Genomic DNA, 26,658 nt, shown 5'->3' on the forward strand with positions numbered 1-26,658 from the left:
GGCCACCTCCTCCTCCCCGCCAGGACACACAGGGCCTTGGCTGTCCACTCGTGGCACACGACCTCCTCAGGCACACAGATGCCCGAAGCCATTTGGCTGTTAACCTGCTACCTGCCCCCCCAGGATGTCCAGCACACTGTGGGGTAGCCGGGAACCCCCAGCAGCCATGGGGCATGACCACTTCAGGGACCTTGGGCCGGCACCCAAATGGCCAGTGTCAAGACCAAAAGGGTCACCCCGGGCCTGCAGCTCTAGGCAGCTCGCCATGTACCTTTCGGAAGCAACACACATCGGAGGTTCACAGCTTTGGGGAGGGATTTATTGAGAGCAGTTTCATGTACCACTGGGGTGCTGGGCTTTTCTCCATTACCGGCAGGTGTCACAGCTGGCGGTCCCCTTGCTGTCACTAGTTGGTGGGCCAGACTGCCACGACCACGATAGCCACGAGCAGCAATAAAATCACCATGATCATCCCTGGAAAACAGAAGCACGAGAGACTGCTTTAGCGATTCATGATGAAGGGCAGCGTGCAGCCTCTCAACCCCCTTTACAGGGGATGGCGGATGTGGTTCTGCAGCGTGTCCATGGGTCCTCTAAACCTGTGGGTTGTGTTCGTGTGTGTGTGTGTGTGTGTGTGTGTGTGTGTGTGTGTGCATGCGTGCTCTTAGCAGCCCCGGGGTGCTGGGTGCAGAGGCAGGGGCTCCAGGGACGCTGAACGGTTTCTGCCTCTCCACCTGGAGAGCTCTGCCAGCAAAGTGCCAGCAAGGCTGGGGGTGCTGGAGGTGCTGGGTGAGGAGGGGCCTGCACACTCTGTCCCTGGCTCTGCCCTCTGTGCGCAGCTCGGCTCTGTTTTCAGTTTGCCTTGAGGAAACATCAATAAAGCAAAGGGCTTTAGGGTTGGCAAGGAAATGTTAAATCTAGAATCCATTTTCTCCACTGCATATGAGGTTTTGCCTTTTCTTCTTGAGTCCAAGATGCTTGTGTCACTCATCTGTAAAAATATCCAAAGGAGGGGCTCCTGGGGGGCTCAGTGGGTTAAGCATCTGCCTTCAGCTCAGGTCATGATCCCAGGGTCCTGGGATTGAGTCCCATGTCGGGCTCCCTGCAGGAAGCCTGCTTCTCCCTCTCCCTCTGTCCCTCTCCTCCACTCATCTCTCCACTCCTCCTCCCTCTCTTTCTGTCTCAAATAAATAAAATCTTTTTAAAAATTAAAAAAAACAATAAAAAATTTAAAAATTTAAAAAAAAATCCAATGGAGAGACTCCTGCAAAGTCAGCACTCAATAAACATTTGCTGTGTCAAGGGTCCCTGAGCTACTGAGGCCCTGAGGGGGAAGCAAGATGTTCACAGGGTAAAGCACACGGATGTGTCAAGGAAGTAACAGGTGAGTCAGACACGTAGGATCACGTGGCTCTTGGGCCCCCAGGGCTGCCCGGCTCAGACTGAGAAGCTATTTTCTGGAAGGTCGGTCCCAGGGGTTCAAATCCCTATGCTCCTACAGGAAGCCGCTAACACATTATGGATCCTATTGGCCAAATACCTACTGGCCACGTGGGGCTCTTTCCATTTCCATGAATTAATATCAAATAAAATTAAGAGCTCAGCTTTTCACTTCCGCTAACCATGCTGTGAGTGTTCAAGAGCCCCATGTGGCCAGCGGCTACTAGGCTGGACAGAGAAAACAGATGAGCTTTCCTTCATCGCCACGGAAAGTTCTACTGGACAGAAGGGGCAGAAGGTCCGGACCTGGGATGACCTCACCTGCTCCTGCACCCCCACCTTCCACGATGGCTCCTGGGTAGGGACTCAATGCCCGTTGGTGAACAGATGGATGAATGGTTAGGCAGCGTGTCCTCGACACTCACCCTACACCCAACAGCTTCCCACACTGGGAGTCAGTTTTGTTAAATTATATTTTTCTGGGAAACTGCCTGTTTTTTCTGAGCCTTCAGAAATACTGGCACAGGGGCATCTGGGTGGCTCAGCGGCTGAGCATCTGCCTTCAGCTCAGGTTGTGATCCCGGGGTCCTGAGATCGAGTCCCACATTGGGCTCCCCGCAGGGAGCCTGCTTCTCCCTCTGCCTGTATACCTGCCTCTCTCTGTATCTCTCATGAATAAATAAATAAAATCTTAAAAAAAAAAAAAAAAAGAAAAAGGAGATATGACACACTGTGGTCTGCAAAGCCTATGCTATTTACTATTTGGCGTTTCAGAGAAGTCTGCAGATCCCTGCTCTCCATCATTGTGGCTGGTGATGACCCAGCTGCAGCCTGGGTTCATCCATGGGGGGTCTGGTCTCCACTTCTTTCCTCTGGGGATTTCTTCTTTTCCTGGTAAATTCGGCTACATGTCAGCAGTTTAGAAGCAGGGCTGTGATACTTTATCTCACAATTCAGGGGCAACTGCTAGCTGTCCAGGGTGCAGGCTAATAACCCCAAAGATAAAAGGGAGGCCTGGGTGCTAAGGAAAGTCAGGAGATGAGGTGTTTCTGGAAGAGGTCTGTTGCCAGCTGCTCATGCAGGATCAGAGCTGGGAGAACCCTTGAGGCCGAGAGGCTCGCTGTGCAGTAGGGTTCTGGACTGGGCGTGGCCGGGGCAGGGGGGAGGCCCAAGGAGAGGTTGACACAAGTGACCCTGAGATTCACATGGGGGGGCGGTGACAAGTATAGCAGAACAAGAGGTGGGAGCCAGGAGCTGGAGGGCAGAGACCAACTGGGAAGAAGAAACCACACACCCGGTTCGAGTTTGTACACAATCCGAGGCAAGGGGCCTCCGGGCACCAGGGGTTACCACCAGCCCCGTAAAACGGGGCCACTGCACTGTGCCCACCTGGCGCCCCCTCTGCCCAATCCGTTCCCCACAACTGAGCTGGAATGGAAACCAGATTGGGTGACTGTGTGTGTTGCACGCTCTCAGACGGCTCAACTGAAATCCAGACTCTTTACGGGGTGGGGGTGGAGGGCTCTCACGGGCCCTGCAGAATCTGGGACCCCTGCTACCCCTGCAGCCACCCTCTGCACCTGAGAGCCAGCCATCGGCCTTCGGTTTGCTCAGTGAGCCATGCTCCCTCCTGCCTCCTCCCTCCTCCTTCTGGAGTTTATCCAGAACAGAGCCTCACTCACAGAAGAGACATGGCACATCTGATTGATTGATCGATTGACAGATGATAGACAGATATGAATGAGCCAATGTAGTGACTATCTGGAAGGGACAAGAAGAACCAATAAGAAAGACAAAGAAGAATCAACCAAGAGGGAGAAGGTGAGAACGTGTATCAAGGAAGCTAAAGGAGGAGAAGATCCAAGAGGTGGTCAGCACCCATCGACAAACACTGCGCGGACGCCAGGAGCCCAGACAGAGGCTCCTAGGCTGGGCGTCCTTTACTGGGACAGTTTTACAGATGGGTGGCTGGGCCTCCTGGAACTACCATCAATCCAGCGATTCCTCCGTAAGCTGATCATTATTGTATCATAGAAACCGTGAGTCGCACAAGTCATGCTGGGCAGAGGTGACACAGGGCACCTCAGTACCCATGAAAACCAAAAATGCACTTTGCTCCTGACACCACGGAGAGAGGGAGTACTTTGCTGTTGTTATTTTAGAGATGTAAGGTCTTTATTGGGGAGAGAGAGCATGAGTGGGGGAGGGGCAGAGGAAGAAGCAGGCTCCCCACTGAGCAGGGAGCCCGATGCAGGACTCAATCCCAGGACCCCTGGATGATGACATGAGCTGAAGGCAGATGCTTCGCCAACTGAGCCCCCCAGGCGCCCCGAGAGAGACAGTACTCTGATGTAATGTGGTCAACGGGGTTCCCTTCCAGAGATGGAAGGGGACAGTGACAAATACGTCTTTTGTATTTTCAACCCTTTTGCAGCAAACAGGGGCCCTCTGGCTGAGACATTTTCACCAGGTTTCAGTAAACTGGTGTGTGTGGATGATCAGAGTCAGGAAGTCATCTCAAGGTGGCCGGTGACAGTGACAAGTTGAAGGCCAGCCCTGCCTGTTGGGTTCTCCTGGTCAAAGAGCAGGTGTTTACATACCTCACCACATAGCAATGCTTCTCTCAGAGAGTCTGGCCTCCCTAGAGCGTGCCCACAGCTCTGGCACCTTCCTTGAATGGAGCCTCTCTTCCCTGAAGATGTTCTCGGAAGAGTGACCAAGGCTCGTTCTAAAGCCACGGAGGGCTAAGCCGTGCCATGCACAGAATCCGTGTGTGTGCCGGGTTTTGTGTAAGTGCCATGGGTGCATCGCCTCGCCCGCTTACTTTCCCAGCTGGCGACAACTCTCTCGTCTCTCTGTCCTTGGTGAGGGAAAGCTCTGACCTGAATGTGCTAAGCACATTCAGGAGCCCGACCTGGAATCCAGCTGGGACTGACCCCTCCTCAGTCCCTCTTCCTCTTTCTCTGCACCAGCGAGGCCTGTCCAGCGGGGACCCTGGTCCTCAACACGATGTGAGGCTTATCAGAGATGGGGCGACCAGGCTCCTTTGGGCTGAAAAACTGGGATACAGAGTCTCTTTTCTTTCCTTCTTTTTTAAAATTTAGTATTCCTGAGAGACACACAGAGAGAGGCAGAGACACAGGCAGAGGGAGAAGCAGGCTCCCTGCAGGGAGCCCGATGTGGGACTTGATTCCAGGACCCTGGGATCACACCCTGAGCCCAAGGCAGATGCTCAACCACTGAGCCATCCAGGTGCCCCTCTTTTCCACGTTTTATGGTGGAAAACCATCAACAGATACAAAAGTGGGCGGAAGAGCCTAATGCACCACGATGCACAAGGATGGATTCGTGGCCCGTCTAGTTTTACCTGTGCCCTCACCTGTGCCCTGTCCCCAGCCTATTCTTTGGAAGTTAACCCTGAGACAGACTTCCTCTCCCCCTACTTCAGTGAGGATCACATAAGGAGAAGGCATCATTAAAACAAAAAAAGTCACCACCACACATGAGCATGGATGATTGGCTTTTTCTTAAAGCCAGGGCTGGGGAAGAACCTCCGGCCCGAGGCACAGGGAAGTGGCTCCAGCCTAGAGGCCTCGCAGGAGGCAGGAGACCACAGCCGAGGCCACGAGGCCACGGGAAGAAGGGGGAATGGTATTCAGTCATGTGCAGAAGAGAGAACTTCTTTCTTTTGCCTCCGAACAGCGCTCAAGCCTCGGGGGTCTGCTCATCCATCCCCCAGCTAAGGAAATGTTTGACATTTCAGAACGAGGAAAGACAGTTGAGCTTCTGGGAAGCTGCCAACTTCTCAGACAATGAAGGCTCTCTGTCCCCACCCGCGGCCCGGAGACACCTGGCGAGGCTGCGGGCCTTAGGACCCTGCCCTCTGTGCTCCGCTCAGCCCTGGGCGCCAGGGTGCTGGCACCTGGCAAGGCTGGGCTTCCCTCCCCACAGCCACGGGCCCCTCGCAGGGTCGGCACGGGGCGCCCGGGTCACGGGAGTGGAAAAGAGTGGCCATTTCCTCTGGTCAGCTTACCAGATGGGTATTACTCAACCACTTAGAGTATTTACAAGTCCAGTTCATGGCAATTAAAAAAAGATGTAAGAAAACAAACTCCTTTTTCAGACTGGAGAGGGACATGAGACACAGTCTCTCCAGAACAGTGTTTGTTGTGTTTTCTGAAGACTGTTCATCTGGATTAATGGTTTATGTTTTTTCCAGGGAAACACTGGGAATCAGCAAATTAATGGAGGCTGTGCTGCTGATGTGTCTGCCACAGTTGAGCATATAGGTAGCAGCTCTCAGGGCTTATGGAGGAGGGAGGGGAGGGGAGGGAGGAGGGGGAGGAGGGAGGGGAAGAGGTGCAAAGGAGGCAGGGGAGGAGGAAGGAGAAAGGGATGGGGAGGAGGGAGGGGAGACAGGAGGGGGGCAGGGGATAAAGGAGGGAAAGAGGAGAGAGAGAAGGGAGGAGGAAGGGAAGGAAGAGCAGGGGATGAAGAAGAGGAGGAGGAGGGAAGGGAGGAAGAGAAAGGGAGGAAGAAGAGGGGAAGGGGAAGAGGAGGAGGGGAATGAGGGAGGGGAGGAAGAGGGAAGGGAAGAAGGGGAGAAAGGGAATGGGAGAGGGGAGGAGGGGAGGAGGAGGAATATGGACTCTAGTTTTTTTCAAGAGAGCAGATGTCAGCACAGACCATGGCCCCCTCAGCCCCCAGCTATAGGGGATGCAGAGCTAAGCACAGTGGGAATGGAGGGGCCAGAGCCAGTGGAGGGTGGAGGCTGAGGAGTGGGAGGGATGGGGAAGTAGGGTAGGAGGGGTGAGGGAGGGGTGAGGGGTGGGAGGGTGGAGGGGTGATGGGGTGGAGGGTGAGGGGTGGGGGGAGGGCGGTGGAGGGGTGGGAGCATGATGGGGTGGGGGGTGACAGGGTAGGAGGGCGAAGGATGGAGGGTGGCAGGCAGGGGATGCTAAGAGCACTGTTATCTGATGGGGTTTTGTCCCAGCAAAGCTGCCTGGGTGATGGGGACTGCCCACCCACCCCCAACACCCCCCCCTTCCACACGGTTCTGCACCCGAACGTGGGCTGTTGGGCATTAGGGCCTGAGGAAGCTCCAGGCAGCCATGGAGGGCTTGGGGCAGCCACGTGGGGAGACCTGGGGCAGGGGCAGCCGTGGGGGTGGGGGGCTCCGGGCAGCCATCAGGTGGGGACTCGGGGCAGCCATAGGATAGCTGCGTGTTTTTCCAGTTGTGCCTACAGGTGACATTTGCTCATGCATTAACCGCCCGCTCTCAGGGATCAGACCGATTTCTTGAGGCACCTCAGGAGCCCAGGTGGGGAGTACTCCGAGAGGAGACCAAACCGGAATATTTGTTTTCAAAAGTTTATGTAAATGTTCCCTTTAATCCCATTACTGGGCAAGCAGGCTAAGAAAAACGAAGCCGGCCAGCAGAGAAGGTGAACCGTATTCACACGTGGATTCTGGGAGTGGAGGGCGGCAGGAGGAGGGTGCCCTTGGGACCCCAGCCGGGGGCGCAGGATGGGCCCAGCAACCTCCCTCCCACCAGCCTGGAAGGTACTGCAGGTACCGCTTGGGGAGAGGGGCAGGGGCCGCGCCTCCCCCCTCCCCCCTCACCACTGTTCTGCCAACAGTGCTTTCGTTAAAAAAAACTGAGCAAAAGTCTTCTCTGCTCTTTTGACTTTGGTTCTATTCTTACATGGGGCAGCTCTGGGGGCTGATCCCCTCAGCAGACCTCATGTCCCCCCTGCTGCTTTCACCCCCTGCCCTGGGTCACCCTCTGCAGGGCGATGGCCTGGGATGCTCCCAGAGCCAGGCCAGTGCTCTTAAATGATCGTCTTCCTCCCTTACGTACCTGTAGGATTTATTAATAGTCCTTTCCTTAGGGCAGAGGATCTCCTGCGACAGGGATCATACAGACTGATGTGGGGCCACGCGCCGTGGTTCTGGGGAGTCTGGGAGACCTGAGTGTAAATCTGCGGGCATTGGGAGAGTTCGGGTCCACCACCTGTACAAGCCCCGAAATACCGACTTCTAGGAGTGCGGTGAGGATGCGGTGATAATGAAGTGCATGAGGCTCCCAGAGCGAATGTGGCGCTCCAGAAACAGCAGTGACGATGACAGTGACGACCCTTGCGTGCACAGCGGGTGCAGCATAATGTCCCCGAGAGAGCCAGGCTCACGGCCTGACAACAGAAATAGGATGTCATTCACTCCCCAGGAGAGAAGGGGGAGGAGCAGAACCAGAGGGGACCCCTGGGTGGCAACCCAGTCAGAAACTGGAGCCTAGTTCCAGCCACAGCCCAGCCATGGTGACGGGTGTCCAGGAAAGGTTGCAAGCTCAGGGTGGAATGTCTGGCAGCTTCTGTTTGGGTCATTAGCCACAGGAAGGGCTGGGTGAAGGCAGGAGGCGGTGGGAAGGCAAGCAGAGCCAGCAGAGCCAGCCGAGGGGATGCCAGGTGACAGGAGTGCCATGGTCCCGGGGTGTGGGCCCCGCGTGGGAGGCATGGTCAGAGCCGGGGCAGTGCAGGGGCCGGGGTCACAGGTAGGAGGAGGAGGGCAGAGCAAACCCCAGGGGAAAGCTGAGGGGGCTCTGAGGCCATGCCTGGCCCTGGAGCACGGTTAGCTCTGTGTGGGGACGCTGGGCACTCGAGCAGGGCCAGCACCAATCATCTCCATCACATCGATGCGTGGAGTTAACGGCAGCATGAGAACAGAAGTGACAATTAAGAGCTGTGGTCATGCTGCTACGTGTACATGTACTCAGCACGTTCTACACATAAATCCTGTGCTGTTCTCACCAGACGTCAGTGGGGCTGGCAAAGCAACAATTTCCCTTGATCTGTGGGTAAGGAGATGGTCTCAGAGGTTGGCCCCACCTTGACCTTGGGAGAGCCCCAGGAAGGCTGCAGGCCAACAGCAGGCTCTGGGCTGATGGCCACGTTTCCTGGGAGGGGGTGCTGCAGGGGCTGGGCCTGGCCAGGGAGGGTGCTCAGGAGGGGACACGACCCAGGCAGGCCACCGAGGGCTGACCGGGGGGCGGTGGGAGGCTGTGTCTGTGACGCCTCAGACAGACCCCTCAAAGAAACACACGAGAAGGCAAAAGATCAGCCTAGAATTGGTGTGTGGTTTGATTCTGATCAAAAACAACAAAAACTTAGATGAAACATCTTAACGTTGTTTTGGCTGTGATGTCACCCTGAGTGTGTCTGTCTCTGCCTCTGGATGGGATTCCAGCCCAAGGACAGGTGCGGCCCCAGGCTCCTGCTAGCCTATGTGAAGAAGGCAGTGACACTTGTGCATGCCAGCGCCCTAGGGGCTGCCGCAAGAGCGACAGCATACCGGGCCCACGTGACCAAATTCTGGTCTGTCTGGAAAGGACAAGCTTCCTGAGGGTGGGAACTGTGTTCTCCTCTGGAGTGGCTCTAGAAGGGGCAAGCCTGCCCCCCCCACCACTCCCCGAGGGTGTCTGCACTGGATCTGTGCTGAGGTGATGCAGGGAGGAGAGACGGGCCACCCTTGTCACACTGCCCTCTGAAGGCCCAGGCCCCATCTGGGGACAATCCATCTCCCCGGTCCCCGGGCTGCCACCCCATCTTGACGCAGACGACAGGCAAGGCTCAGCATCCACAGAGGAGCTGGAGGAAAGATGCTTGGCGTCCACAGAGAAGCTGGAAGAAAGTCAACCCTGGAGAGAAGGCAGGGATGGGGGAGGGGGAGGATGCTGTGGGGAGACATCTGGGGGCCAGAGAGAGTGAGCAGTCCTGGCAGGAAGCAGGAATTGGGAAGGTGGCTTGACAGCAGTGGGGGATGGGACAAAGAGAGGGGCTTGTCTAGAAACAGGAAATTGGAAGGAATTACGGCTGCCAGAGCCCAGCGGATGCAGGCCTAGGGAAAGGCAGGCTCTTGGGCTCTGGGCTCCAGGGACCTGCCTCCCTGGGCATCGATCAGGTGGCTCTGTCACGGCCACGAGGCCCCCACAAGGCCAACACCTGACCCTCGGTCGGTGGAGGACCAGACACGACAGCACATCTCACCAGCCAGGGCAAATCATGTTGTGACCAGGCAGTCAAGGCCTGTGGGTCAAGCAGTCGCAGTGGGCGGCTGGCCCTGGGCACTACCCAGGATAATGTGTGCCCAAGCGCAATCAGATTTCACCACCCAGGACCCACTGTGGGTTGGGTCCAACGGGTGCAAAGACATGCATGTGGCTCTTCGTGGGCCTCCTGGTCCTCTCCCGAAGAGAGGCAGAAATCAACCCATCCCTGGCTCTGCAAAACAAACCGAAAATGCTCTGCAGCTGATAGGGCTCCTCGGAGGGAGTGTGCAAAAGCTTGGCCTTACTATTGCTTCCTGCGCAGAAAGTGCTGACTAGTTTCGAGGCCCCATCTGTGCTCTTAAAGTGTTACTCATTTCCCTTCCCCGAAGGACGTTCAGGCCAGCAAATCACCGCGGCTCAACGGCAGAGCTCGATTCTAAATAGACGAGCCTCCCTATCGGCAATCAGAACCAGCTTGTTATGAGTTGTCAAGTCAATAATTTAGTGCTAGTTGTCTGGTGCATCAATATTTGCTGAGAAATATCCCCTCCCTCTGCCACGCGTTACCCCTGGGAGTGTGAGCCTGTCTGGAATCTGGCAGAAATTCAAGTGTCTCTGAAAAGACCGTCAGGAACTCGGTTATGGATATCTTGTTTTGACAATTCCCTCTTGACTAAGTGTCAAAAGATTTCTGGATGGCTCCAGTCAGGCTATGGATTCACCATCACGAACCCCTTCGTTTGCGCTGTTTGCACTGGAAAGCGTCACCTGGCATCAATTAGGGATACCGGGCGAGGCGACAGGAGGGAGCCACTGCCAAAGTTCTAAGTCAGGTACAGAAAGGCAGGGCACGGAGGCATGGCCGGCGGCACGCATTGCCTTCTCAATGTGTCAGATGCTTGGCCTTCTGATTTTTTTTTTTTTTAAAGCGAATCATTTGACCAATATGCAGAAGCCCACTGGGAGGTATATTTGGACCGAGGCTCTGAGTTCCAAACCCCAGAGCACCATCTTCCTGGGAGGTGGGGTGGGGGCAGCAGCTAGGTGTCTGTTCAACTTGACCCTGCCACATACACAGCTGATGGGCCCAGCAGCAGAGCCTGCGTGAGGCCAACGGACCTCTCTTCCCCAGGAATTGTGAAGTTTGGACCGAGTAGAGTTGGGGCTGTTGCCGTAATGGTGATGCTCTAGAGGGGTGGCCAACAAAACAGGCCCGGGGGGGGGGGGTGTCCCAGGATGTGCCTTGGTTCCAACTCTTCCTGGTTCAATTACTGCTTGGATTCTCACCAGTCACCCGATGTTGTTAACACAAATGACACATTCTTTAGCCTAAATGAACCAGGGTCCTTTCCTCTGACTTGTAACCAAGACCTTTCAGTAAAGAGGTCGCCAGCAAAAATAACTATTTGTCTCCAGTTATTTGGGAAAATGTAAGAGCAACACATGGATGGTTTCGCTTTACTATACATCTCGTTGAAAGAGCAATGAGGGCGCTGTTCCTGGGGGACTTGCAAGCTTGTGTCGCATCCCTCCTTACTTGGAGGGGGCTGGGGCCCCGTCAAAATCATTCACCAGCAAGAGATCTCAGACACTCTTTTGCAGTCATGCCTCCAATTATGTCACGAATATTCTTGGGGTAACACTAGAGGTGCTGTCCTGAAGAGTCAAAGGGAACAGGAGAGACGCTCAGGCTCTAGGGGAAGAGGTACTCAGAGCAGAGATAGGGGCAGGAGAGCCCCCCATCCTGGAAGCAAGAACACCTTGGATGGGGTGAGCAAGTGGCTTGGCCCTTTCCCCTTGGGGATCCCTAGCACGCTGTGTAGGGGCCCATCAAGCGTGTGGGTCATGCAGGTCCCAGATAGATGCACATTGTTCTGGCCACCATGGTACTGCTAACAAGAGCCACATGTGCCACCATGAACTGTCCAGGCACTTCGGATATGCCTCGCACACTGCATATCGAGGTGCTCAGACAGTGTCCCGTCACCAAGGAAACAGGAAGTCCCTGCTCCTGATGTGGTTAGGAAAGGAAAAACAACACTGATAGCCTCTGGATTCTCCATCTCTGTGGTGGATTTTGATTTACTCAACGAATACCGACTGAGCACCTACAAGTACCAGGCGCTGTTCTTCTCGTCCCAAGAGACATGGCAGTGAACAAAAAGACAAAAATTCCCACCCACATTGTGTTGCTATTTGTGTGTGGGGGGCGTGTGCGTGCATGCACATGAGCCTGCGCGCCTGCTGGCTTGGGGGGGTACAGTGGGTGCAGAGAGACAAAAACCCCAAGTAAGTAAATCACACAGCGTTCTAGAAGGTGCAAAGTGCCGCAGAGAACAAAGCTTCTCTCTTCCCATGGTGGCTCCAAGGCACAGATCCCCCCTCCCTCGAGTTCTAGGGGCACCAGCAGAAGGGAGTGCTAATACTTTCCAGAAACCCACCATCCCACAGTGGGATCTGGAAACATATTGCGGGTAAGATTAGGGTGCCTTCCTACGTGGCACCAGGAAACTGCCATCCATGAACGTTAATAATACGGAAGGTCAGTAATAACACATTACGGCAGCCGGTTGGAATGACGACGGGTGATGTAATGACAAGTGCAAACAGAAAGGGGACTTATTATGGAGCGCAGAAAAAGGCGGGCTGGCAGGGAAGAACTTGTCAGTGGGTCCCCGGCACTTTCCAGGACAGGGCACCCTGCTCGGCAGACACCGGGAGCTGCGCTGTCTTGGGGGGCCGGGGGTGGGGGGGACGTGTGGTTTAGCACATGGTCTTCTCAGACGGTGGCGATTCCTCATGTGGCCCTGTTGTGACAGCTCTGTGCCCAAATGAATAGTGTGCTTCGAAAACCAATGGCTGTTGGGGTGCCTGGGTGGCTCAGTGGTTGAGCATCTGCCTTCGGCTCAGGTCGTGTCAGGCTCCCTGCTCAGTGGGGAGCCTGCTTCTCCTTCTCCTGCTCCCCCTGCTTGTGCTCTTTCTTTCTCCATCAGTAAATAAAATCTCAAAAAAAGTCCCAAAACAGGTGGCTGTTGTCTTTTTTTGGGGGGGGCGTTTCACTTAATAGTAGCACTGCCCCCCCCACTTGCTGTAATCTGACCTGTAAAAGCCAGGTTCTGGTGGCAGGAGGAGGAAGAGGGAGTAGTAGACGCCAGATGTCTAGTGAAGTTTGGAAGAATCAGGGTGAATTCATTGTAGGGGGATTGCTAGTAGACTTTCTGGTGCTTCGGGTGGACAGCCACTCTGTCAACCCAGAGAGCACATCTGCCTGCACCCCCGTCCCCCAAGCCAGCATTTCTTCGGCCTCCAAGGTGACATGGGCCATGTATAACCAAGAGCCACAGAGAAGAAACATGAGCGGTAAGAGCTGGGGGAGAATGGAGGGATAAGGGCTGGCGAGGGCAGCCCGACATGGTCCTTTCATTTGAGGAGTGGAGTCTTTCCCCAAATAGCCAGAACATATGTCATGATCACTTGGCTTGGCCTGTGAGCCTATCCCTGTCATCCAGGCAGAAATATGAGCTCCAAGGGTCACCCATGCTTGCAAATGGTCATGAGGAAGTGACGTGAAGCTCTCTGGCCCACTAACTCCCAGTGCCATGTGTGTCACTTCTTGACTGTGCAGCCAAGTGACAGGGGTGTACGAATCCAAGGTCCCCCTCTCTGAGAGGCCATCCAGCGTAGTGATGGGAACTGCAGCGTGGACTGAACAATCAGACACCTGCATTCACACCATGGCTCTGCCGTCTGGGTAAGGGACCCCAACTCTGAGCCTAAAATTGGGGGAATACTAGCCCTCGCACCAGAGTTGCCATGCAGACGAGACGAGGTAGGAGGCTCAGTGACAAGCATACTACCTAGCACGTGGCACATTGTCAGCTGTCATTGGCTGCCATTACTCCTGCTGGAGACTGTTCTGGCTACAAGAGTGGCCTTCACAATCTGCACCCTGGACAGAAGATGCTCCAGTCTGCACCGTGTCTGTGAGGCCCTCTGCGCGTCAATGCTGCTGCATCCTCTTACCGCACAGCACCAGGAAGAGGGGGATGCCTGGGGAGCGCGGGACCACCTTTCCTTACGTTCCATACACCCTCTCATGAACACAGATTTTAAAATTTAGGCTCATGCAAAATTCCCCAACAACGTGTATGCCCAGATATATGAAAAGACCCATATTAAGAGCACTTCCAAAAAATGCGGTTTATATTTGCCCACAGAAGGGACCAGAGTGCACTGATGGTCTCCTGTTTGGGCCCTGGGGCCCTCACTCAAGGATATGGCTAGAGTGAGATGCTTGGCTGCAGGGACAGGGTAAATGTCCTCTGGCACGCCAGCATCACAAGACAGGTGGAGTAAAAACAAAAGAGACACCCAGAAGCTGCCTGGCACCGGGTCTTATAAAATGGTTCTCTTACCAGAAGCAGCACTGGAGGGACACCTGGGTGGCTCAGTGGTTGAGCATCTGCCTTTGGCTCAAGGCATGATCCTGGAGTCCCAGGATCAAGTCCCACATCCGGCTTCCTGCATGGAGCCTGCTTCTCCCTCTGCCTGTGTCTCTGCCTCTCTCTGTGTCTCAAGAATAAATAAATAAAATCTTAAAAAAAAAAAAAAAAAAGGCAGCAGCAGCATTGGAGTTTGCAGTTCGATCTGGGAAATGTGCAGGAGCAACCAGGCCAGGTAGGCCACGGAACCCTCACCCCAAACACAGGGCGTGCTGCAGGTGTTTGCACACCGTGGAGTGGAATGGCCTCTTCCCTCGTCAGGGGAACCTGCAGTGACGCCAGCTCCATTCATACTGTTCTGGAACACTTTTTCCCAGCCCCAGAGACGTCCTTCCACGGCCAGTAAATCATCCAAGGATCCATATAAATCGACCTTTGTGGGGGGGCGGGGGAGGTTGCCACTTTCAGAGTGCTCCTGAGTGAAAACCTGGACCAAGAACTGGTGCTTCCAAAACCCTTGTGGCTCTGAGACACAGATTCAATGATGCCACTGATGAGCCAGATGAAAATAAATGGATGAGACCCCAAGCCAGATGTTCTAGAATAGAGCCAACCTAAAAATGGTTAAGCAAGGATTTTATTGGTGAGAAGGAAGAACAGAGAGATGTCTGAGGCCCAAGGATCCAGAGCAGAAAGTAAGGGAGACCTGTCTGGGGTGACTTCCTTAAGAAATGGGGTTTATGTCACTTTTGGGGATAAGGCAACCCAGATAGAAGTCTTCTCTCTCTTCCCCCAAGGGTGGTCAGTGTGGAAGAGGCTTCATGAGAACCTAAAGATACAGTCAGAGAAAGGCATCTTGATGATACAACTCAGTGTCCTGGGTCCCCCCTTAGCTTGTCCAAGCCAACACCAGATATCTGTGCCACATGCCAGGCCCAAAATATACCTGCCTCTTGGATGCTCGCTGTTGGCACAAGTAAGAAAAGGTGCTTGAGGATCCTATTACAACCATATCATCATCTTCTCCATATCCAGTCTTTTGGAAACGAGAAGAGACAATCCAAAAATGTCAGACTTGGCGTTGAAATATTTGTTGACTTGCACTGAACTTGGTCTGTCAGATAATTTCAGATAATCATTGCAAGGCAAAATAGCCAAGTTGAATTATGACACGTTCCCAATACGAGGATCCAGTTTTCCCACCTTGGCCGCTCACTCTCAGCACTCCACGATCTCTCACACCTCCGTGCCTTGGCACGGGTTGCTCGCACTGCTCCAGAGCCCTCCGCGGCTTCCACACACCCAGTGTGCAGACACTGGCTTTTGGCCTCAGCTCAAAAATGTTCCCTCCCCAGTATCACCTCCTTTCCTGAGCCCACAGCATCCTGGGACTGCTTTTCCTTGGCTTTTTCTGTATCCTGAACACATACGTTACAGAAAATTAGCTCATTACCTGGGTAAATTAGCAACTGATTGGGTTCATGGATGACCTTCGCTGATCATTTGTAAGTTCTTTTTTTTTTTTTTAAGATTTTTAATTTATTTATTAGAGAGAGGGTGAGCAAGAGCAAGAGCGGGGGTGGGGTGAGGGTGGGGAGAGACAGAGGGAGAGGGAAAAGCAGGCTCCCAGAGGAGCAGGGAGCCCAAGGCAGGACTCTATCCCAGGACCTGGGGATCATGACCTTAGCCGAGGGCAGACACTTGACTGAGCCCCCCAGGTGCCCCCCATCTATAAATTCTTAAGAGCTGGAGAGGACAGACCATGTACTGACATGACTCTGTCTCTACAGTGTTATCCACAGGTGCCCAGCATGAATGTCATATAACATACGCTTACTGTAGTGTGCACTTGTGTTTTGGCTGATTGGAAAGCAGCTCATCGTTTAGACTCAAATATCGATTGCCTGGGTTTTAAGAGTCCGTGGTGTGGATTTCAAATGACATTTGGTGATAATTAATGTGGAGATACTCTAGTAGCTGGAACAGTATTTGGCACATACTAAGTGCTCAGTGAATATGTGCTGAATGAATGAATGAAAGGAAGAGTATAAACTATCAATAAAACGGGTTATTACGGAGGGCTGGTTGTAAAGAACCGTAGGGGGACAGGAGTAAGTACAGCTGGTACTGCCAAACTCAGAATTAATATATTACCCATAAGTGGTTAATATCTGAACATAAAATGCAAGGAGAACATATTCTACAAATATCCTTCAAATAAATCAACAGAGTCTCATTTAAGTGAAATGCTGGGATTTTACCAGATGCTCATAGGTTTCTTTTTAACACAATTTGGACTCAGTTTTCAGCAAACTGAAACTCTCCGTATTGAACAAATGACCCACGTTTTATTGGTTCTCTGTAACTTTTTATCCTTCTTTATTCGCTATTCACAGCCATTTCTAAGGAGGAAATCATCAAAAGTCACCTAACAACGGAGATGCTGTGTTGGTGTTTGGAGCAGTGCTGCTCCTGTGTGATCACTGGGGTGTCAGGACCGCCTGGGGGGTGGTTAGAAATGCAGCTCCCAGGCCCTGCCTCACACCTGCTGAGTCCAGACCTCTGGAAGTAGGGCCCAGGAAGCGGGGTGTCACCGAGCCCTCTGTGCGATCCTTCTGGCGCTAACATCTGCGAACATTTCAGAAGGTAGAATCAGAAGTTCTCCAGCCCGTGAAGTAAAATGTCAACTGTTACCACGCTGGGAAGGGCTGTGCTTTTGCTGGGCGCTGGGAAGATGCAGGGTCGGGGGTCCCCAGACGGTAGGAGGGCCTCTGTCCTGGGGGCAAAGCAGACACCCAGAGACTCCCCACTGATGACATGCAGCCTCGTGAGAAGAGGCGCACCCTGGGGATGTGTCAGGTGCCCACAACTCATATGCTGTCATGACCCCTCCCCCCATTTTCTCTCCACAGAGATACCTCTGTTCTGAGAAGGTCTCCGGGGCCACAGCAGCAGGTGGAATGGCCAACAGTGCCTCGCTCTGAACACACAGCCTTGCACAACCATCTCCAGGGTCGGCCAGACTTTCTACTCAGCATCAGGTTGACCAGATGATCTGAGTCGCTAAGACACTGTGACTCTCCTTCCTGACAGAAGCCTTGGGGAAGGCCCAAGACGGGAAGGAAGAAGCACCAGCGAGGCCAAGGACAGCAGGAAGGAGCTGGAATGACTGCAGCTTCGGCCGCGATCTGCTGGATGCAGACGGGCCGGCTGTGATACTCCCTTCCCCGCATCACAGGTCCTGATCTTGGACCACAGCTGCATCTCTAATGCATGGTGCATCCAAAGGAGGTGCTTGGTCACCACATGTGGCTCACCACGGCAGCCTGCCCTCCCAGAGGGTGTCCTGGAACCGGCCCTCTGCAGAGCTGGTTTCAAAGCCCGGGCAGCCCCTCTGCGAGCCGCCTTCCTCCGGCACGGTGGGTGAGGAAATGAGAGAGGGAATGTCTAATGATTGGTTCCTTATGGCCTCGCACATTCTTGGAGTATATTTTTTACGCTCGCTGGAACGCTTCTGCATTCTTGATAGCAGGACCGTAATATAAGTCCCTTCCTTTCAGAGTGCTGTCTTTTATTGACACACTAAAATATCCTCGGAGCAAGCCCTGCCTCCCCTCCTGCCTTCACCCCTCCTTCGCCGTGGCCGAGCTCCCCACGCCCGCCATGCCTTGTTCTCTTTCTAAGAATGCAATAAACATTTCAGCACGGTCTTTTCAATCCACATTATTTATAATATTCTGAACATCCATCGAGCCTGGCTAGAACGCTAAGTAATAAATCAAACTTAACAACAACAAAAAAGGCGAAGGCAGGGGGGTGGGGATCACCCCTTGGCGAGGCTAAAGCCTGAGCCAGTCCATTCCCCAAAGGGCTTAGTTATGTTAGGAAAAGTGAGATGGGGATGAGACTCAGGGTTTAGGATGACATGGAGGCAGGAACTCAAATCTATAGGCATAATCATAACTTTGTATAAATCTCAAACAAACCTACCTCTCAGGGGTGTCATGAGGATAAATGAGATACGTGGGAAGCACTCTGAGTGCCTCGAATAAAAGCAACTGGAGCCCAGTTCTCCTTGCTCAGTCCAAAAGGTCATCTGCTTGGAATGAAGAGGCTAAAAGCCCTCCTGCCCTCCTGGAGCTCCAGTCTTTGTTCATTAACATCCCCTCTTACAGGTTTGGAGGGGGGCAGGGCCCGGGCAGGTGGTGTGCTTCTGGCAGCCTGGCCACTGGGACCCTCCTGCTCTGGGGGCCACCCTCAGGGCCCCCCTCCCTCCCTCCCACCACTCCCCGCCCCACCAGTGAGGACCAAGCCAGGCCACACACAGCCAGAGGTCTCTCCAAGGAAGGATTCTGCTCCTTCCCCGGGGGGCGGTGGCGGGGATGGGGGAGGCGGAATTTGTCCCACACCCATACTGCATGGCGCTAGGCAGGTTTATACAGTCTGACTTTCTCCTCAAAGAGGCAGAATCTGGCCCAAGAGCTCGCTGATGATTTCAAAATTTATCTAAACAAATGTGGAGGCCAGCAGAGGCTCTTGGCTAATTGCATAATTGGCCTGAGGCCTCGCTGCCTTGGCGACTTCCCACTCCTTCCCAATCTTGCACTGGAAACCCAAGCTGCTCGGCCTGGCCACTGAGCAGGCGTGTGTTTACGTGGCTCGACCTCAACCTCGCGGCTCGGCAGGCGCAGAGCCTGGCATGCTCTGCAATCTGCTCTAAGTGGTCCCTTTAGACAGTTTCCGGGAGGAGAGGAGCTACTGCTATTCTGTCCTTGTTCAGGGGTACGAGCGCAAGACTGGAGTCACTGAGTCACGACCCACAGGGTATCATCTGGGGAAATGACTGTAACCGGCCGGTCATGGGACTTCTCTGCAAGAAAGCAACTTTGCTTATTAACATGGTCAGACTTGCCAAGAAGTCGAGCTCCACCAGGCTGCCACTTTGCATGTGGACCTCATGTGGCCTTGTGAGAAGACTGATGGGCCTTCCTGTTCCGAGGTGTCATCTGCTTGCTACCCTGGGTAGCCACAAGGTCGCAACAAATGTTCTAGAAGGGATTTCATATCGGCTTTGTTGTGTTCATCCACTTCTACTGGTTAAGTGGCCCCCAAAGCCCTCCAAACTTATGGATGATATCCATATCTGCTTTAAAAAAAAAGTCTTGGAAAATACAACATTGTCTTTGTAACGTCCCTTGGTCATAAGGACCACCAGTGTTCATTACATGACTACATAGGGACCACCGAAGTCTTTGTTACATCACTGCTACAGTTAGTGGTCTGTTTCCAGTGTCTGCTTCTTTTGCTTCTGATCACACAGACACCCTCTGTAGCTCCGGCCTATCAGGATTGAGTGGCTCTCGGGTCTCTTCCTCAGCAAGTGTCCACTCTCACGCCAGGCATCCACGGGGACCCCCTTCCCTTGGCTGTCACCTCCTAGGCCAGACTTTAATACCATCAGAGTTCCTCCATCACTAAATAGAGGGCTGGCCCACATGATGCCAGGAGCCACCACTCTCTGCCTCTCTCATCTTCAACCACTTACACACGCTCTTGTCTTGTCCTTACTCATATGGTGTTAGTGACGTGGAAGGAGTGGTTAAGCCCATGGCTTTAGAGCCAGACTGCCTGCGTTCAAATCCTGACTGTTCTACTTCCCAGCTGCAAGCTACTTACCCTTTCTGGGCCTCACCCATAGAATGGGGATCATAGTAGTATGTATATTTGTGGGGTATGGTACCTATAACCCAGTCATGCTCAGTAAACATCTGCTTTTCCCATTACTCGGGCTTCACCAGGCATGTTTCATGGTGTGCCTATAGTCCCTTGAAATGGGCTCTGTGTTGACCTAGACTCTGGTTGAGGGCAAGCCCTGGCAGCTGCGGTTTCTACCTCATGATCCTACCCATTGAGCCATGGTGACTTGGGCACATAGAGGTGACCCAACCCATGGGCTGGCCAGCAGTTTCTGACTCAGCCCATGAAGCTGAGTTGAGTAGAAAGATTCTTTTCTCTTTTTGAACTAGGAAATAAGGAGCCATGCAGACTTGCTAGATGTCCTTAGGATAAATTCACCTTTTTTGGTCATGATATGAGTGGTTCTGCTCCCCAGCTGAAAGATCTCCCAAAGAACAAAAGTTTAACACATATCTCATATATGTCACACTGAAGATATATTCACTTAAAAGGCAGATATTTTGATTAAAGGAACAAATTTCTAGTAGGGAAATTTTGGGTTATCTTCAAGATGGTTGGAAGGCTTTACTTTTAAAATTAGACTTTTTAGGCCTTCAGTGAAATACCCAAGACATGCACAAAATTGGTTTTAGTCAATCCCCTTTAAATATCAACCCCTATTTCAAATCTAGATCCTACAACGTCCATAGGTTTAATTGGGACAAAGTATTTTTTTTTTTTCTTAATTGACAGATAGTTGACAGGATAAACGTCTTCAGGAATTAAGGTGAATACGGAGCAAAATTCCTTTCTGGTTAACCTCTTTGTCATTCTGGAGAATGTCCCTACCACTTTTTCTCAAGTGAGGAAGCCTGGAGCTTTCTGGAACACAGGATGTGGGTGGAGGTAAAAGAGAAGAAACAGCTGGAAATAACAGCTGGTGAAGGTTAGTGAGGGCTTATGATGGGGTCTAAGGCTGAAGAAGACAGCCACTCATCCTCCATCCATCACTAACCCACTCTATGCCAGGTACCATGTTAGATACTGGGAAGAGAATAATGGTCAAGATGGACATGATTCCTGGCCCCAAGGAGTTTACGTGCTAATGGGGGAGACAGACATTCAAATAATCACACAATGATAATCACAAATCATAGATAAATGTTAAGAAGGAGACAAAGTGCTATAATAAGAGGCACATTAATGGGTGGTCTGATGAAGGATCTAGTCACAGAAAAAGTGGGCAAAGACTGTTCCAACTGGAGGGACTGGTAAGCACAGGACACTCAGGGACTTCATGGCATGGAAAGAAAGACACTGTGGTTGGAGATGACCAATGAGGAGAGAAATCAAGATGAGTTGGGTAAGAAAGCCATGGGCTAAGTTCTGCAGGGCCTCGGGGATCACAGTAAGGAGCTGGGTTTTATTCTGAGTACAAGGGAAGCCATTGCGAGGTTTAAGTAGGGAGTAGCAACATGTCATTTATGTTATATAGTCTTTTATGCCACTGTGTGGAGACTGGATGGAACGGTACAAGTCGAGTCAACAGGACCTTTCTGAGAGAACCAACATAGCACCCAGGTAAAAGAGTGGAATATGGTGGTGGCAGAGGAGATGCAGGGATTTGAAAGTTATTTTAGAAGAGAATTACCAGGGCTTCCTTTTGGATAAATGGGCTGGGATGAAAGGAAACAAAATTTCTACCTTGAATAACTGGTTAATGAGGGGCCATTTACCAAAATGGAGAAAACAGAGGGTTTCTGGATTTGCTACAGAGGGATTGTGGTTGAGATCTTGAATAAGCATTTGGGTGTGCAATAGAAATCTGGAGCTCAGAAGACAAGTCTTGGATGGTATGGGAGTGATGGTAACAGATCAAAAGGCCAAAGAAGAGCTTTGGGGGGAAAGGTCACAAGAGAGGCAAAGCAGTAGGGATGGACGAGGAGCAGCAAGAGGAGCAGGTAAAGGCAGATGATGGAGGGAGGGAACACAGAGCTTCAAGACTGGGGAGATGAGGGCTCAGGGTTGGTGGAGGGGGACTGAAGGGAGAAGTCCGGCTCTGTCACTACCTGCTGAACGCAGCAACAGCATTAACTACAGCTAGCACTTCTGAGGGTCTACTGTGAACCAAGCCTTGTGCCCACTATTTCCGATACACCATTTCTACCACCATAACAGTCCTGCAAACTGGTATCATCACGATGACGAGGATGATGGGGACAATGACCATGATGATGACGATGATGACAATGATGGAACCCAAAGCTCAGAAAAGTTAAGCAATTTATCTAAGGTTTTCACAGCTCACCAGTGTTGGGAACTGAACAAAGGTGTGACTAGCTCCCATGGTCAGAGTCCTGGAGACTGTGTATTAGTACAAATACTAACAACACACTTTCCAAGCCAACTTCTCTGTTTCCACAGCCAGCTGCCTTGTTCCAGGCAAGCAACTATGGACTTCTCACCATCTTCCTGCCACAGAACAATCCAGTATTCCCCTCTCCCTTTAAGAACTCAAGTCAACCCCCTTCTTAACTGTCAACTCAAAGCCTAACCATATCTGTTCCTTGGTTTCCCTTCAAGAACTAGAAGAGACCAAATTATTGCTTGCAGATGATGGAGCACCTAACCTGGGTAACAAAATAACCCACAGAAAACCTATCTGAGGTTTTCTCTAAAACCTATCTCTAAAGAGGCCAGTTAACAAATACACTGATAAACTCCAACCCCTGTCTTTTGAAGCAGTGATAAACAATAGCAAACACGATGAGAAAAGTTCATTAATAACTAAGCTAATGAACAGAGACTAATAGAATTAAGAAAAATGGGCAGGACTGATGTTTTGGAAGTCCTATAACTTTATGGAGGGCCATAAAGGGAAATTCAAATAGAGAGAGAGAGAGAGATCCCATATTCCTGAATGGGAAGATTTAACATTATGTGCATGTCACTTCTCTCCTAATACAAACGTTTAATTCAGTTATATTAAAAACAACCACAGGATGTTTCAGGAACCGGTCAAATTACTGTGAGGCAACGGACTGTTCCCATTTTGCAGATAAGGAATTCAGGGCTCAGGTGAAGAAAGCAGAATCGATTTTATGGAAATTAATGTAGGGGCGCAAAATGGTAATTGCGTGATGTTTGCTGCAGTTGTGTGTGGATGTGTGTGGGCAGGAGATGAGGGGGATAGTAGGTCGCCGGTGGCCCTAGTTGGTGTCACAGGGAATGCGGATGGTGGGGAATCTCTGGAAGGCTTGGTGGGGAGCAGTGGTGGTAGAGGGAAAGGCTGACAAGAGCAAGACCCTGTTTTCTAAAGCTCACCCTGGCTTCAGTGTGGAGAAAGTGTGGGGATGGGGGTAGACTGCAGACTGTTTCCTGAGTCAGGAAACAACAGGAGGACCCAGAAGATGACAGGCACCCGAGGGACAGGACAGGGATGCATGGGCTTCCACAGATACTGAGGAGGGGAGAGCCATTAGGAGTTGGCCTCAGATGGGATGTGGTGGGCTGAGTGGAAGGGAAATGCCAGGGACGACACCTCAGTGTCTGGCTGCAGAAACTCAATAGTCGGTGGGTTTGTTTGTCAAAACAGAAAACCAAGAAGGCAAAGTAGGGCTGGAGAGGATCACGAGCCCAAGTTTGGACATCTTGGGGGTTATTTCAAGTTCTGACAGCACAGTATTGCTTTGCTTCCATTGGGATGAGAAAGAACTCATCTTTGGGGCTGGTGAGCCACTGGGGGAAGATCTCCTATTTTGGTCAGAGATTGGAGGCAGACCTACACCTACTTTATGTGTCCCCAGTGTGACACAGACATGTGGAAGGGGGTCTGGGGGTAGGTCTGCTATCCATGGCTGGTAAAGTCTTCCCTGGCGAGATGGTCTCTGGGAGAACCTTCCCATACTTCCATTAAAGGCTGAGACTAATGCCACTTCTTGGTTTTCTCCCCTCTACCCCAAAGACTCCCAGACAGTCATTTCATGTTTCTGTACATTTGATAAACCTTTGGTTGGCACTCGGTGTCACTTTCTTACTATCATTTCCCTCCTCTTCAGCATCTGAGAGTGCGATCCCTCATTCCTTATATTGCTTCAGATGTTATATTATTTCCAAGGATGGTAAGACTATGTTCAGCAGGAAGGTGTGTGATTGGAAGCCATCCTTTTTATTTATTTATTTTTACAAAGATTTTATTTATTTATTTGAGAGACACAAACAGAACATACATGTATGCCATTGAGTGCCATGAGAGCACAGAAAGTGAAGGAGAAGCAGGTTCCTAGATGAGGAGGGAGCCTGATGTGGGTCTTGATCCAAGGACCCTGAGATCGTGACCTGAGCTAAAGGCAGACGCTTCATGGACTGAGCCACCCAGGCGACCCCATCCTTTTTATCAATGACATGTGAGTGTCTGCAGGTGTCTGTTTTCTTAACCAATGACGATCATCATCATCATCTTGATCCTTAGGCTTAGCTGGTTATCATAGTGTACAGAAAAAAAAAAGGTCAGCCAAAGGAAATCTAGCTTTTTTTTTTTCTCTATTTGACACTCTTCTGGCCAACCTGTTGGGATAAGAAGAACAGAATCCAGGTGCTCTTGCTCACCTGTGGGAGAATACTTAGCTGAAAGGATCTGCAGGCAATGTCCAAGCAAGAGTTAATACTTGCCAATCTGAATACATGAAATAGGGATGAATTTTTTTTTCCCTTTACCCAAACTACAAAAATGCATGTGTCCATCTTCTGGCAAATGGGTATCTGAGATGCCAGCAGAGGTGGAAGAAAGAGCGCTTCTGTGGTTGCCGCAGAAACTAGGTTCCGGCTTCCTACCTAGAGGGGAGGTAATGCAGTCCAGGAAATCAGACCGTTATCCTCACTAGGAAAAATGAAGTGTTCACAAATACAGATTCCCCCAAACTGATTGCGACTCCAGGTGATTAGCATCTGAAAGAATGTATTTTATGGGGCAGCCCCGGTGGTGCAGCGGTTTAGCACCGCCTGCAGCCCAGGGCGTGATCCTGGAGACCTGGGATCGAGTCCCACGTCAGGCTTTCTGCATGGTGCCTGCTTCTCCCTCTGCCTGTGTGCATTTTACGAAGCTCACAGGGCAGCCCAGAGTAACTTCGGAACCCTTCACCATCAAAGAGTATTTTTCACTCTGACAAAAAGTTGGGAATAATTAGAAATGCCTTTTCTTATATGAAGGAGTTTTCTTCCTTTCTCTAAATATTTAACCTTCTATGTTTGCAATAAAGTTCTCAGAGTTTTCATTTCACAGGGTGAAAATATAAACTCAGGGGAAGTACCATGCCAACTTGCAATGGAGAGTGTTTGCAGTGTATGCAATGTCCCCTTCATTCTATAAGCTTAAACTGTATGTGTCTTTTAAAATTAAAAATGAGGGCAGCCCCGGTGGCACAGCGGTTTGGCGCTGCCTGTGTCCCAGGGTGTGATCCTGGAGACCCGGGATCGAGTCCCATATCGGGCTCCTTGCATGGACCCTGCTTCTCCCTCTGCCTGTGTCTCTGCCTCTCTCTCTCTCTGTGTCTCTCGTGGATAAATAAATAAAATCTTAAAAAAAATTAAATTAAAAATGATTTTCTTGAGCAACTAAATGTTTCCAACAACTTCTGCCTGTAGGGATTAAATTATGGCTTCTTTTATTTTCTGCAATCATTTTATTAATCAAATGCAAAACGACTGTCCATTCAGCAGTCTGGTGGAAACAGTAACCTGAATAATATTCAAGGATTTTCTTTTGAAGCCGAAAGCCAGCAATTACTGTACTGGAAAAGGTTATTTTACTATGGTGCATTTCCTCAGGAGAGGAAATGATTTTTGAGAATACTGAAGCCTTTTTTATTCTAAAGCAGGCCAGCAACACCTGTACACAATCTTTCTAGACAACAATAAGACTTTTCTGAGGTTTCGTGTCATGACCATTTAATTTAATAGCTCTGAGAGTTTAAACAGGACACTAATACCTCAGTTAGCTGGCACGATTGGCGAACTGGGGATTCCAGTTAACTTAATTTTTCCATCAACTAATAGTAACCCATTTATGCAATGAAATTTCCTCAGCAGGATATAGGGGATCTGGTCATCTCTTTTCAGGTATGTACAATTGTATGTTTTGTCTCTCGGTTTGACATTTTTTAAGATGAAAAAAAAATCTGCATTTTGCCCCTCCATAAATCTTCAAATTAATAAACCAATAATCAAGCACATGTGAGAGGTCTCACAAAAAAAAAAAAAAAAAAAAAAAGGTTAAATTTCACGCTGATAGTCTCCAGCTAAAGAAAATAAACCTAGCAAGGAAAATAAAATATATTATTTTGAATCCATGTAGCATTCATTTAATATGCTAGGCATCAACCCACACCCAGGGGAGACAGAGATAATACATGTTTTTTTGAACCTTAGAGGCTCACAGTTTACATATAGACAAAGTTGAGAACTTCAGAAGATACGAGAAGTGACAGGTGTTTAAATTTTTTTTTTCTTTAAAAGCATAAAAAGCTACTCTTGCTTTTGGAAGCCAAGGCAAATGAAACGTATTTTTTGAAATAATTAGTGAAAAGAAAATAAATTCAAGGTTGCCCCCAGATCTTTTCACCAGCAGAAAATAAGGACTTTCTATCTTGACTTCAGCTGGGCAGAATTAGATTCAAGGATTGTCAGAGACATGGAATGCCTGGGTGGCTCAGTCAGTTAAAGCTTCCGGCTCTTGGATTTTGGCTCAGGTCGTGATCTCAGTCAGGGTCCTGGGATCCAGCCCCCCAACGGGCTCTGAACTGAGTGTGGAGTCCGCTTGGGTTCTCCCCCTCCCCTTGCTTTCTCTCTCTGTCTCTCTCAAATAAATAAATAAATCTTAAAAAAAAAAAAAAAAAAGATTCTCAGAAATGCAACAAGGTAAATGGGGAAAAAATTACTGATAGAACTTTCTGGTGTGACTTGCCTGGGGCCCAGAGACCCCCAGGTCTTCCTTATTCTTGCTAGTTTCTACTCCCTAGCTGTCTTTTAATTACCAGATGCAAAAGTCATGCAAAGTC

At 50.9% G+C, this 26,658-nt stretch overlaps 1 protein-coding gene across 1 annotated transcript in view; it reads right to left on the reverse strand.

Annotated features, from left to right (window-relative positions):
- Positions 1-297: 297 nt before the first annotated feature.
- Positions 298-26,658, reverse strand: part of STX8 (syntaxin 8) — a 253,651-nt gene continuing 227,290 nt past the window's right edge. The window contains exon 8 of the mRNA XM_041770064.1: positions 298-474. Coding sequence (XP_041625998.1) covers positions 407-474 — 68 coding nt within the window. The 3' untranslated portion in view covers positions 298-406. The remainder of the gene's footprint in view (positions 475-26,658) is intronic.

Source organism: Vulpes lagopus, chromosome 10 (assembly GCF_018345385.1).
Source record: "Vulpes lagopus strain Blue_001 chromosome 10, ASM1834538v1, whole genome shotgun sequence".
NCBI lineage: Eukaryota > Metazoa > Chordata > Mammalia > Carnivora > Canidae > Vulpes > Vulpes lagopus.